The sequence below is a fragment of the Biomphalaria glabrata genome, chromosome 18 (assembly GCF_947242115.1).
Source record: "Biomphalaria glabrata chromosome 18, xgBioGlab47.1, whole genome shotgun sequence".
NCBI lineage: Eukaryota > Metazoa > Mollusca > Gastropoda > Planorbidae > Biomphalaria > Biomphalaria glabrata.
This window is the reverse complement of record NC_074728.1, coordinates 7,550,064-7,564,802: the sequence shown is the minus strand read 5'-3', so window position 1 is coordinate 7,564,802 and position 14,739 is coordinate 7,550,064. Positions and strand designations below refer to the sequence as shown.

General features: G+C 38.0%; 1 protein-coding gene across 2 annotated transcripts in view; it reads left to right on the top strand.

Moving 5' to 3' along the window:
• Positions 1 to 14,739, top strand: part of LOC106074113 (uncharacterized) — a 70,858-nt gene that overhangs the window by 16,319 nt on the left and 39,800 nt on the right. For both annotated transcript variants that reach the window (XM_056017798.1, XM_056017799.1), the window contains exons 7-12: positions 320 to 378; positions 3,355 to 3,477; positions 8,227 to 8,402; positions 10,129 to 10,295; positions 11,769 to 11,876; positions 14,071 to 14,263. In XM_056017798.1, the coding sequence (XP_055873773.1) occupies positions 320 to 378; positions 3,355 to 3,477; positions 8,227 to 8,402; positions 10,129 to 10,295; positions 11,769 to 11,876; positions 14,071 to 14,263 (826 nt within the window). The remainder of the gene's footprint in view (positions 1 to 319; positions 379 to 3,354; positions 3,478 to 8,226; positions 8,403 to 10,128; positions 10,296 to 11,768; positions 11,877 to 14,070; positions 14,264 to 14,739) is intronic.

The following is a 14,739-nucleotide window of genomic DNA, read 5'->3' as shown; positions in this document are numbered from 1 at the left end:
GCTTAAAAACTCAGCTATTGCGCCCACTGAACATAAACTTATAAATGTTTCCAACTGGAGATGTACAAATGTCTTCTCAGCCCGTGGTCCAATCCACCCAACAGTTTTCTCCAGCCGGCTCTGTTCTAGGAGTCTCTCCAATTGCTTCCCACGCCTTTCACATCTGCTTCTGAATCGCAGTTCCTCCTATGCCGCCCCCTTCGTCCTCTTTCCTCTGGGTCCAGATTAGGGCCTGTCTAAATTTATAATCTCAAATATATTATGTTATTTTATTTCTGACTTCATAGGTTATATTTTTGTTTTTAAATATATATTTCAGATACCAATCGTTTGAGTTGTCTGAGTGTAAACGCAAATCATTCCGTGGGTCTCTGACAGGTATTACATTGCCTGTAAATTTTTTTTTTAGAAATTGATAGTTGTTTTGTGATATTCTTAACTACCCAAGATGCTCCAATGATGCTAGTTATATACCTCTGTATTGTAAAAAAAAACAACCTCATAAATGGTTAGGTTCAAGACTTACTTCTTAATCTAAATATTTTGTTTTCTTCACTGGGATTCAAACACTAAACCCCTCGATTCAGCAGCCAAGAGCTTTACCACTTGGCCAGCACGCTCTGTCTGAGTATTAGACCACTCCATTGACAGCATCTGATATTCACGTATAACATTTAGTCGACAAAATGAAAAAAAAAGGGGGGGGGGGAATTTAATCTTTTGTTAGAATCAAGACTTAAAGTTGTCTCCTTTTTCTGTTTTAATGCAAAACTAGTCGACCCACGGCGTAGCATACGCCGCTCATTTTGCAGGGCCGGCCTTAGGCCACTGCAACTTATGCGACCGAAGTGGGCCCTACACTTTCATTAGATCCGCGCTAATTCTAGGTGTTAATTATTCAACTAAGCCATTTTATAACTTATAAAACAGATTTCCCGCGGCCTCCTGTTTTACCAGAAGCTCCTGGAAATCTCCGGAAATTATTAAAATACTTTGAAAAGTCATAAAATCTTTTGAAATATATAGACGAAAAATTGTCAATTTAGGGTGTCATTCAATATGGAAAATGACAATCCTAAGCGCGATAAACAAAAACGGCATCATGCAATACCCGTTATTGTGGAATCTGGTGAAAGAAGCTTCTCACATTTCAAACTAATGAAGAATTACTTGAGGCCAACAATTCTCGAAGATAGATTGAAATATTTGGTAATTCTTGCTATTGAGCGTGATCTATGTAGAAAACAGAATTTTTATGATTTGATGTATGACTTCGCTACATGCAAGGCTCGTAAAGTAATTCTGTACGTAGTAAAGAATGAATAAAATGCAAAGACGAATTTATTTTCTAATACAAACTCTTAATTTTCACTTATTGTCCGTATCTCTACCCAAAATTGGTCCAGCGAAATCCGTTTCGCCCAGGAATAGTACAGTCCGACCCTGCTATTTAGTGACAGAGTAAATTATTTTTTCACCCCCCCCCCCCTTTTCTTTTTCGTCGCTAAAGACTTGCAGAAATAAAAGAGTGATTTTTCCATGACTTCTTGGTCAAAATGACTAAGTCCGGCCCTGCTATTTAGTAATGGGTGAATACTAAGCTACTTGTTCTCTTCCCCCCCCCCTTTCTTTCTATTTTTCACCGCTAAAGTAACTGGGGTAACTCTAGACCGACTTGCAGAAATAAAAGAGTGATCTTTCCTTTATTTCTTGGTGTCAGGTATGGCTGAGCCATGACGAGAAATATATATTGTTACGAATCTCACTATCCAGGCTCTCTGCAAACTGCACCATACACCACCAACTTAAAGAACTTGACAACTCAGGGCTCCAAAGTAACGTAACACTTTAATAGTTGAATAAATAACAGCCAATACTGTACAATTGGCAACTCGTACACTGTACAAATATCTCTCCGATAACACCGTACCGCCGTATCAACTCTTGCACTGGCCTCTCGGTCTCGTTCCGGGCTTGCACTGGGTTCAACAGTTCAGGACTGACTTCACACACTAGGCTCGTTGTGTCGGACTCGATCGCAGACCAAGATCAAGACGCCAGTCGTCTCAACTGTACTTGACAGTACTCCGCACTGAACCGTCGTAATGCTCCGTACAGAACCACACCGTTGAACTGTGCCGTAGTCGACCGTGCTCTGAACCCTTGTCGTGAACCTTGTCTCGTTAACCTTCTGTCGTGAACCATCTTGACTGCGACACCTCCGCTCTTTATATAGGGTCCCTGCTGGCCTTCTAGAACCGGACAGAACATCGCTCGACGTTTCTAGCTTCGTCACGTGACTACATCCCTCGTGACGCTCCTGAGCTCTGTTCACGACGCCGATCCTTCCCGAACCGTCATGTTGACACACATCTCAGCTGACCGTCGTTACTCGTCACGGTTGACCGCTCGTCTAGCGCTGGCATGGGGCGAATTGAGTCGGCTGACTACACACACACCACTACCCCCATCTGTGCCACCACCAGGTTTATAACAATATATAGATTCTCAGAGTATTTTTTTTACAAAGCTTATATCAGCTCATTTTGTCTGTCTGTCTGGTAAAAAGGTTTGTACCCGTCATTTCTCCAACACCCAATCTGGGATCAAGCTAAACAGTTGCACAATTATTTAATTTATCTGACAACACAGTAATCTATAAAAAATTTATCAATTAATTAATTAACTATTGGTAATTAATAATTTTGTCTGGTATCTCGGACAAGGGAAAGAAATGGTACTCGATTAAAGTGGTGATATAAGCTGAATTAGTTCCCTTTGTAGGTCGTCGACTGAGTCTTAGTGAACACAAACATGAAGTACGACAAGACTCAAATCGGGAAGACTTTGGAGGAGAGTACGCGTTGCACCTCACGAAATATGCAGATTTTTTTTTAAATACCCTGTTAGGGCTAGGGTTAAAAAAGGGGGGGGGGGGCGACGGGTACTCAGCATTACAAAAATTATAAAAGGAGTACACATAGGTCAAAAGTTTGGGAAACACTGTTCTATGTTCATAAGCACTTCACTAGCAGAGTGGTTACAATGTCCGATAAAGGAGACTAGAGATATGAGTTTGAATTCAGGCAGCTCCCCCTTTTTATTTTTTAATATTTTTTATATTGTTAGTCTAGATTACTCTAGATCTATTACATATTTAATACATGACTGATTAAGACTCATTAATACAACTATACTTAATATAAGCTTTGTTATTTAAACAAGTATTTAAAAATATATATATATATTTACTTTATTGATATAAATTTCAAGGCAATAGCCAGATTTCATTACTTTTAGATTCGTAGTGGCAGGTGAACTTAGTTTTATACAGCGCAATGATTTCGTTCCCAGGAACCCACATTACTAGCACGAGTCCCATTGGCATCGTTTCCGGCAACTGCGAAGCCGTCGTTACAACAGAAGCGTGTGATACGGAGCAAGATGCGACTGAGATGTCCAAAGACATCGCAGCAGGTCAGATAGAACTACAATATGGACAACTCTCTGCGTTTCAATACGATTTCACAGTTACCAATTTAATGCACGGAATTATATTTAATTCTGCAGGCCCATTAACTCTTTCTCATGTTTATATATGTTTATTGTTACGTTTCTCTTCTTATCAGGCCTTCTGTAAACACTGCAAAACACAACACAACACATCAAGAGTTTGACAACAAGGATCTAAATAATCTGGTACTTTAATAAGGGTCAATTAAAACAGCCAATAGGACACAATTGGCAACACAATAAACTACTGCTATCGTATAGAACTATACTGTCTCTATTTCTTCCTGGACTCGTACATAACACTTCAGGACTCGACCAGAACCGACTTCATGGCTGACTAACAGTGCCGGTCTCAACGCTCTCCGGTCTTGAACTGCCGCTTTCTTACACACTGTGTCTCTGGTCTGCGCAGGCCTATGATCAGATGACCATAACTTTCGTCATATTGGCGTGCTAATTTCATACCAGTACTGTCCTTTGTCTATTGACAGCCCTTGACTTGTGTGATTGGCCTGAGTCGTGTGTGTCAGTAGGCCGCACACACATTAACTCTTTTGCGCCGCCACTGGGGTTATAACACTGCGCCCTTCTCAGATTTATCCGTCCCGCACAAAATCTACCTCAAGACATGGGCGTTGGAGGCTTATCGACGCAGGTGGGGGGTCGATCGGTGGGGGGGTGACCGTGGGCGTGCCTCTTGAGCTAGACGAAGCCATCCAGGTCGCATTCAGCAAATGTCGCTTTCGTCTTCTCCTCCAGTTGACCTTCACCTGGTTGCACTGACGTCATGGTCACATCGCTACGCACGTTGAACTCGGCAAACGTCGCATTCGTCTCCTCCAGTCGACCTTCATCTTGTTGCACTGACGTGGTGTTTGCATCTCCAACAAACGTCGCCTTCTTCTGCCATTCACTACTGAATGCAGCCACTTAACACATGGGGAGGGATAGAATGTCAGGACCGGGGTCACCAAGATCGTTGGTCTATCGAGTTGTTTCATAGGGCTTTCAAGAGAAGAGTTTTGGGAATGTGGGTATCAGGTCCATAGGAGGGGAAATAGTGACACATCTTAAGGACAGCTTAAACCCCCCCCCCCCCCATATGGGTCAAAATTATTGATTTTTTTTTATAACTGAATATTATACAGCATTCATTTCTGAACAATTTGATGTATACAACATGTCCGAATTCAAAGTGGAAGTATTTTAAATATCTTTTATATTTTGTAATTTTATATATATTATACATATATATATATATCGAAATTTTTTTTTTCCTATTAGCCATTTTCATATTTTTTTGTTCAGAGATGGCGTGATAAAAAATTTATATATGAATATTTCGCCTTGCAAATTGGTACAAATAATGTTCTATATACAAGTATGAAAATGAAGCAGAATAAATACAAAACGTTGAAATTTTTTTGAGTAATTAATTTTGTTCTATGCCTACCCCCCTATAAAAACATGAAATAATGGGACACAACTATATTCAGAGCTGTAACTTTTTATCTATTCAATGAATACGATATATTCTGCTTCACAACCTTCTACTAGTATTGAATAATCAACAGCTCTAGTTTTATTAAACTAGATTCAGTAGTTTTTAAGAAATTTTGACATGAAATGTAACATTTTTTTCATCATTTTAGCTAAAAATAGCCCCCCAATTTTTTTTTCTAAAAAAGTTAATGAAATATAAAGAAAAACTGTTCATTTTCTTCTCAACTGCACGCCTACACATAATAAAAAGCATTTTTTATTATTAAATCATGTAATTTCTATTTGGGGGTTTAAGCTGTCCGGGCTTGTCCCGAGGGCATATTAGTGGAGCAAGTTGGCAGCACTTTACTTGCGAAGGTCCATCTTCAGCATCAGGCTTCAGTTCACTTACTTGACCATCACCAGGGCTTCTCACTCTGGTCTCGTCAGCTGGACAAACGTCTGTTGGGTGCAGACCTTGCCGATGGGTTCCTTGGAGTTGGCGTTCTCCCTGCAAAGCTCGACACACAAAGTTCTTGCCAAACATCTGGGTGCGTACGCAAGACAGCTTCCGACAGTGCCACTGATCTTGCATCATCCAAACTGCATAGCCAGCAACCAATCGCTAACTGATTTATTTCACCTAACAAACCACGAATCAATTAAAAATTAACCAATTAAGTCAATAAATTATTGGTAATTTATTCTTTTGCGTAATGTCAAATAAGGGAAATAACTTCTATGTAACTGAGAGATATAGTTAGTTGTAAGAGTGAATTTTTTTTCCAAGTATTTTAATGTTTATCTTGTTCTCCTCGGTTTCGAGACAAATCTCCTGGCTAGGATCTTGTGTGCTGTGCAAATCCAACAATACTTCACCAACCAGTCTAGACTATAATGTCCTGGCTAGGATCTTGTGTGCTATGCAAATCCAACAATACTTCACCAACCAGTCTAGACTATAATGTCCTGGCTAGGAACTTGTGTGCTGTGCAAATCCAACAATACTTCACCAACCAGTCTAGACTATAATGTCCTGGCTAGGAACTTGTGTGCTGTGCAAATCCAACAATACTTCACCAACCAGTCTAGACTATAATGTCCTGGCTAGGATCTTGTGTGCAGTGCAAATCCAACAATACTTCACCAACCAGTCTAGACTATAATGTCCTGGCTAGGATCTTGTGTGCTATGCAAATCCAACAATACTTCACCAACTAGACTAAACTAGCCAAGGGACATTGAAAATTGACAAGATAGGCGTACTCAAGACTTTTGAATACTTCAACTGATGTATTTATTTATAAATGGGATGCTTGTCTTGTCTCCCTATCCGTCGTTCCCTTGTCTCTAGCACTATTCCACCTTTTCTAAGCTCTAGCCATCTTGTTCTCCATGTACACCAACACTGCAACGTCATTCGTCTACATCAGGGGTGGGCAAATTACGACCCGCGGGCCACATGCGGACCGCCGAAGTGTTTTATGCGGCCCGCCGACTTCAAAAGAAATCAGGTGTTCCTACACATTACACATATAAAAATGAAAATATATTTAAATAAATAATTGTAAATATCTATAGATCTAGAGATTATTTAAACTTTTGATTCTTATCACTTATCATGAAGAGGCTAAAGAAACATTGTCTATAAACGTCATTCTAAAAAGTTTAAAGTAAACGAAGATTATTTAAAATGGCAATATTTCGAAACATTCAGTCAAAGACAAACACAAGCAAGTATTTATTCAATTCTATCAAAAACTGTGTTGAAAGTGTTGGGTCGGCTTGTACAAGATGGCAAGTGTAACAACTAATGGAGCTCGTGCTTAGACTAAGAAAAACAGTCTTTTAAAAAAAAATAAAGCATTGAATATCAAATATATTGTTGGAATTGATTTCTCAATGATCTTATTATTGGCACAGAGCCAGACTTAGGCATAGATAAACTGATTAGGGTTACCAATTGGTGAGGGCCTTGCAATGACTCCCTCTTTGCTAGTTTAGAGAAGAAATAGCAAAACTAGTCATCAATGTTATTGTTCAAGTACAATAGGTTTGTAATAAATTGAATAATTTTACTTATGTCGCATTTTTGTATTTTATTGAGGCCACCAAATTCACTTTGCCAAGGGCTTCCAATTATCTGCCGGCCATGACTGGCAATTCCGAGAAGTACTTGAAGATTTGGAAACAAAACATTTCAATGTTCGGTAACACAGTAGTATCCGCTGGCCTAGAAGAATATGGAATCTCAAGGAAGAAATAGTTAGGTTCATTGAAGGACATTGATTGTGACTTTGTTACAAATATTTCTAATGAAGAATTGAAGACAGACTTCATGTTTATCATTGGAGAAATTGCAATGTTTTGTTTTCAAATGAAATGTATCTGCATCTTAAATCTTTTCAAACAAAGTTATTCCACATCTTGAGGCAGCGAGTGAAATCGGGTCTTATCATTTTCCTTAGCTGAAATTATTTCGAGTGAAACTGATGCAATTACAAGACTTATTTGGGTTCCTTAATTGTGGAATTTGAAAGCAAATTGTATGACGTCAAGAACTTGGAACTAGTTTTCAATATCATTTAATACAGAAGCTGATTTAGCTCCATGATGATATACCTCACAGCAAATTATGACCTGAAAGTGAAATTCCAGTGAGTTCTTCCACAGAAGTTTCATGAGTGCCAGAAGCTGTATTTCCATACTTAAGAAAACTTTGCTGCGAAGCTTTCACATTATTCGTAACCTAATTCTTCTGTGAACACACTTTAATTTGTTTGAAAATTATCAAGTGTTTGAACAGGTCGATGCTCACTGAATGTAATTTGACAGCAGTCGCAAGAACTAAACAACTAGTAAGCTAGTTCTACAGTTACAGAACATTATGTATGGATGTAAACAGTTAAATGCTTCACATTAAGTACAATTGTGATGAAATGTTGTAATGTACAAAATAAAAAAATTATTCGTAAAATTAGTTCAAGAAATTGCTAACTGTTGTTGCAATTCCTAAATTGGGAATAAAAAAAATAAATTATGCGGCCCGCCAGTCCCCAAATTTTTTTTAATGCGGCCCTCGGTAGAAAAAGGTTGCCCACCCCTGGTCTACATATTTATTTACAATACAAACATAATCTCCAAACTAAACTAGGCCATTGCACCAATCTATTTAATTTAGTTGCCAAATCTGACACTCTCATTATGTCCATGTTTTTATTCCGTCCAAAGATATGATGCTGCCAACTGACAGCTTTGGAAAGCACTTTTTTCTTTTCGCGTTGCGAGACTCGAGCACACCGAGAATGTACCTGGTCCTTGCCAAATTGGCTAAGACCAAAATTACACTTACTTGCAATGGCAAAATAAGAAGATATAATACTAAAAAGCCAGGAATGACTAGAGAGGTAAATCTAATGGAAAAAAGCATTATTTTTAATATAAGATATATTGAGGTTATGATTATACTGCATTTTGTTTTCTGTTTTTCTAAAGCAGTGTCTCCAAAAAATTTGCACTTTGCACATTGACCATAGTCCTTCGAGTGAGAGGGGAAGACCTTGTAATATGGCCATAGATTTTTAAGCTTGCGTTTTTTTTTTTACCATAGTTAGCAGGTCCATCATGTGGTCCGATCGCTGCAGTAACCTTGTCTCTAATCTCTAGGTTTGTAGAAACCACAGCTTGTTAATAGAATTAATTACAAATTTATATGACATTTATATGACGAGAGCTTCTTCATGACGGAGATTCCAAACTGTATAAAGTCGTCCCCCCTTTTTCTGGTATGTTGGCTGATTCGGTGGGGGTCGAAAACATCCACTGCCCTCCCTACCCAAACCCTTAGAGCGTGTGCGGACGGGCGGTCCCACTTTTATGCAGAAACATAGTTTGTGAAAAACATTAGTTGAATATGTATATAATTCTTATATTTTGTCGCTCACCTCTGGTATCTCGACCGATTAAGTGGGGTGGGTGGGTTATTGGACCTAATGCCCTTCCCACCAAAACCCTTTGATTCGGGAAGACTCATTGGCCTTAAGTCACTCTAAGGATAAACCAGATGGTAAGACATATCTGAGTTGGCCAATTCATGTTTAGAAAATCTTAAATTAACTCTTAATGTTATGAAAACATCGTGTACATGACGAAGTTTAAAATATATATAGTGTCTGCATGTGGTTTTTTTTTAAATTTAAAACTGCTAACAGTATTCATAAGTTATATTTACTCTATTGATAAATGTGGTAGTACAGAAATAATACATTTTGAAATTATGAATGCAAACTAGAAATGCTAACAAAGACAGACTTAATAAGTAAAGGTTTATTTTTTTTTTTTGTTAAGTCCCCTCATCTACTAAACACAAATATGTCTATAAACCAAGTGACCATACTTTAAAGGACTGAAAATTGTAAAATTTTAAAGTGGCATCTGAGTTAGAGGAGAAAACAATTGGTACATGGAAGCAAAAGGTTGACCACTCCTGGTCTAGATCTATTACAGATTTAATCATGTGGCTAAATCATACTAATTAATACAATTACATTTAATGCAACCCTTTTTTTAAAGTTATTTTTGATGCTCTTTTTCTCCTCTGACCATTATTCCCAGTTCACTTTTTCTCCTCTGACCATTATCGCCAGTTCACTTTTTCTTTACTGACCATTATCCCCAGTTCACTTTTTCTTTTCTGACCATTATCCCCTGTTCACCTTTTCTCCTCTGACCATTATCCCCTGTTTACTTTTTTTTTACTGACCATTATCCCCTGTTCACTTTTTCTTTACTGACCATTATCCCCTGTTCACTTTTTCTTTACTGACCATTATCCCCAATTCACTTTTTCTCCTCTGACCATTATCCCCTGTTCACTTTTTCTTTACTGACCATTATCCCCTGTTCACTTTTTCTTTACTGACCATTATCCCCTGTTCACTTTTTTCTCCACTGACCATTATCCCCAAATCACTTTTTTCTTCACTGACCATTATCCCTAATTCATGTTTTACTTCACTGACCATTATCCCCAGTTCACTTTTTTCTCCTCTGACCATTATCCCCAGTTCACTTTTTTTCTCCACTGACCATAATCCCCAGTTCAATTTTGTATTCTGTGACCATAATCTCCAGATGACCGTTGCAAAACAATTGAACTGTCTGCTTTATGCTACTCTGCCTGTGATGGTGGTACAAGCCCAGATGTCTACTTGTTCGAACTCCGACAAAAGAAAACGCGGTGACCCGAGCCTCAGCCTCATTGTCCCATTTGAGTTGTTTTATTACTTCTACACATGGAGGTTAGTATGCCCTACAATGGAAGCACGGAACGCAGTGGCGTAGCTAGTGCCTGCGGGGTGTGCGGAAATAGATAACATGTTGATTACAAAATGTTGCGTGATTTTTCTAAAACACCGACAAAACTCCAGGCGCCAAAATGTACTAGGAAATGAATATGCATCCATGTTTAAATAAGAGATTGTTCTTCGATTCAAGAGCATTCAACAAGAACAAAGGATCTATCAATTTAAAAAAAAAAAGAGAGAGCCTTCTCAGCAGCAGCAAAATCTTTTCTGCAAGTTTCACAAACTTTATCACAAGAAATAAAGACCTTCTTGTAAGAAACAATTGGTTTACTTAAAGGTAAAACAAAAACTTCCTACAACGTTCAAAGACCTTCTAGCAGGAAAAAGAATGAAAGTGCTAGAGGGAAAAGAAACATTTTGATGACTTTTTTTATGCAAAATGTATTTCACCTAGATTAGGACGGGTAAAATGTACTAGTTTCTATTACAATTATTATGTTAGAGAGGCATCCACCTACATTCTCTGCCACTCCCAGAGTCGACTTTCGTTAAAGAGAAACAAAATTCATTGTAGTCCATTTATCAGTTTCAACGGAGAAGTTTTCTGGTGATGTAATATATCTCCGGCAGTACCGCCTTCTGACAGGCAACGATAATCTTCCTAGCAATGTTAATGGCCTTGAAGGTATCTGTGAGGTCAGTTATTAATTATCCCCTCGGTTGATATAACTGTTACGATAGAAACTTATGATTCCAGAATATAAACAAACTTGAAATGACAACACTTTCAGAATATAAACAAACAACTTTAATCAGCCTTCTGTGCTGTCGGAGTAGTGTCCCTTATGCATGGGCACAACTCTTCCCACCCTTTAACAGTCCATCAACAATAACAATATGGTATTTTGTTATTTTGGATCACTTCCATACATTCTAAATCTCCAAGCCTAGGTTCCCATATTTTCTGTTTTTTTCCATTTCAGTTTTTCTTAAATTATGAGACAGCGGTACGGCAGCGTTTTTTTTTTTTTTTGTTTTTTTTTATCACAGCAGATCAGGGCGATTAAAATCTACCGTTTTGTTGGTCAAAATAGGCCTATCTTACTTAATCTTAGTTCAACAGATTATCAGTTGACTTGAGAACCTCCTGTGGCGACTATCTGTAATAAGGGGGGGGGGTATCCTTACTGATCTTGGGAAGCTGGTCGAGTGCGCTTGATCTTGGCTTGGCTCCGTTACCTATGAAGGGGGCTCGAGGCTCGACATCCGACTCGAGCAGAGTTGTGTTTACTGAGCACCTAAAGGCAGCACGGCAAAACCTTCACCCAGATACCCCCTGCCCCCACAAACGAGATTGGACCATAGCGCTCTGAGCAAAAGCTATAAGCATGAAGGTAGCGCTATATAAAAACTATAATTTATTTATATTTTCATTTCATTTATTATTATTATTATTATTGTGTACAGCACACCAAAAAACATTGATGCAGTTTTCAAGCGCTATGTCGTACTTATAGTATTACAAGCGCACACTGGTAGCATTCTTGTCGACGATTTACGCGTGGAGGAACCTACGTGAGCATACTGTTTTTACATCCAGTCTGTCTGTCTGTCTGTCTGGTAAAACGTTTGTACACGTTATTACTAAAAAAAAAAAAAAAAAACCATTTCGGATCAAGATGAAACCTTGCACAATTAGTCAGTGGCGGTGACAACACATAAAATTAACCCTATTTATCATGTAATTACTGATAGTTAATTTTTTTTTTCATGTCAAATAGGGATATTTAAGGTTTCATCCCTTTAGAAAATTGAAAACGTTGTTTCCCTCACATTCATTCTCGGCTGAAGTTGAACTCTTTCTCTCCGTAATTATTTACCACATTCTGGTGAAATCAACGTTGGTATCGTCAGTTAGGAGAGAAAGAGTTAAACATTTATTTATTGTACCTAACAAAAACAGTAAATTAATTAATGTAAATTAATTAATGATAATTATTTTGGTTGATGTCGAATACAGAAATAACTTCTACATTATTAGATATATAGTAATAATAATAATAATAATAATTTTATTTATAAAGCGCTGTTAACAAACAAAATGTAGGCTCAAGGCGCTGTAATAACATTACAAACACAAACAAGACAGCTAAAATGACAGTTAATCTAAAACAGTTGTAAAAAGACAGGTCATAATGTTCTTCTTGAATGTAGTGTAGCATGCTGTCTGTCTTGAGATCATAGGGAGTGAGTTCCAAATTTTTGGTCCGTGCACTGAAAAATCCCGCAGACCGTAGCTTTTTTTAGGGAGAAACGTGGCACAACTAAAAGCGTTGAGTCCATAGAGCGCAGGGCTCTCTGATGGACATATGGAGTGATCAAATCTCTAAGGTACAAGGGCATTTCTTTGTTGTAGATACACTGTTGTGGCCACCTTGTAGTCGATTCTCGCTTTCACAGTTGTAAGTGCCGAGTAATTTTCCTTAGATAAGCTTTGTACTTTAAAAAAAAGGATTTTTAATTTTTTTTTTATTCCCGACTAATGATTAAGCTTTAAAATGTGTGCATACACCCAGCAAAGCCCGAATTAAGATGATGTTTCTGTTTTTATGGTCAACGGTTAGCGAGCAGGGTGGTGGACTACTAGCTAATTATTCCCGTAGTTCGCGGGACACCTATCGCTTGTAAGTGCCGAGTAATTTTCCTTAGATAAGCTTTGTACTTTAAAAAAAAGGATTTTTAATTTTTTTTTTATTCCCGACTAATGATTAAGCTTTAAAATGTGTGCATACACCCAGCAAAGCCCGAATTAAGATGATGTTTCTGTTTTTATGGTCAACGGTTAGCGAGCAGGGTGGTGGACTACTAGCTAATTATTCCCGTAGTTCGCGGGACACCTATCCATGGATAACTAGGGTTCCACCGAACGCGGTTTAGGGAACACTGACGTAGAACAAAACCGATGTTGGCGTAGTAAATTGTTGCAGTAGAACTTGAAATAAACATAAAAAAAAATGTATTGAAAAGAAAACTTATTAAACTTTTTTATTTAAAAATTTACACAGATTCAATTTTAAGTACACCTGTATAGAATCACAAATGAAATAATAGAAGATACAGCTCACTATAGATAACTTGTGTCCCGTTAGCGCCTATTCTTCTCCAACTTGTATACCGGTATTCTTATGGGGATATAATAAATTCATTATATCTGTCTCCTCTCACTTACCTATTCTCGGATCATGGTAAAACTTTCCCCTATACTCCTTGGCACATACAAAATAGGAATGAATTTTAAAAATTATCCAATTAGTCAAATAATTTCTGGTAATCGATTATTTTTGTTTGATACCAACAAGAGAAATTAATCCTTCAGTATTCACTGATACGGCTAAATATGTAGGGTTTCATTCCCCTAAGAGAATTGCACACGTTATTTCTCGAACATCTATTCTCGGATTAAGTTGAAAATTTTTACAATTTTAAATTAAAAAAAAAATATTTTCTACATTATTGAGATATAATATCTTTCCCTTTTATTTAAAAAAAAATTGATTTATTTTCATATTTCGCGTGTTATTAAATGGAATTACGACAGATCACGTGATAAAAAGCTCGTTGGCCAACACAACGAAAACACCCGCCCTAATTTCCTCCTTGTTACATGATACACAAACACTCTCCATAACAGCAGGTAAAGGGTTAACATTTCAATAAAGCTCATTAAGTCAGCTTTCTGATAAATATTACTTTTGGTATCGCCTGTCAGGCTAAAGTGTGGCGATGTGCAGAGACTGGGCGAGAAAAAGCGCAAGTGGCAGGCCTGTGAGATCCCAGTGGGTGGAGCATTACACAACGCCAAAATAGAAAACCATTACTACTTTGGGTGTTACATCTACGGTGTAAGCAGTGAATTCGGCTACATGAGCCCAGCCGGGGCCATTATCTCTCCTATCTATAATGTAAGTCAAGTTAAAGGAAAAAAATAAAGGTTTCACGCACATCTATAGATTATTAATTTAAAACTAAACATCATCTCATGTTTTCCATACATCTGAAGCATGATTGTCTAAGACAGTGTTTCACAAACTTGTTCCTTAACGAGCACACTTTGCACATTCTGCGTATTTAGCGGAACATTTTTTTTTAGAGATATCAATTCATTCGGTAGACTACTAGTTAATTATTCTAGTAGTTCGTGGAACACCTACCCATGCCTTGCGGAACACTAGGGTTCCGCGAAACACAGTTTGGAAAACACTGGTCTCTGAGTTCATTCTAGAATCTAGACCAGCCGTCATAGAAGGCCTAAACACAGACCTGCAACGTCGAAACGTGTGGGCAGTGGAAACCAGTAGCTCGTTGCCACGTCACAGGTCTATAAGACTTAGAAAAGAGCTATCGGTATCATGTTCCCACAGGTTGTGACGTTGCAGGT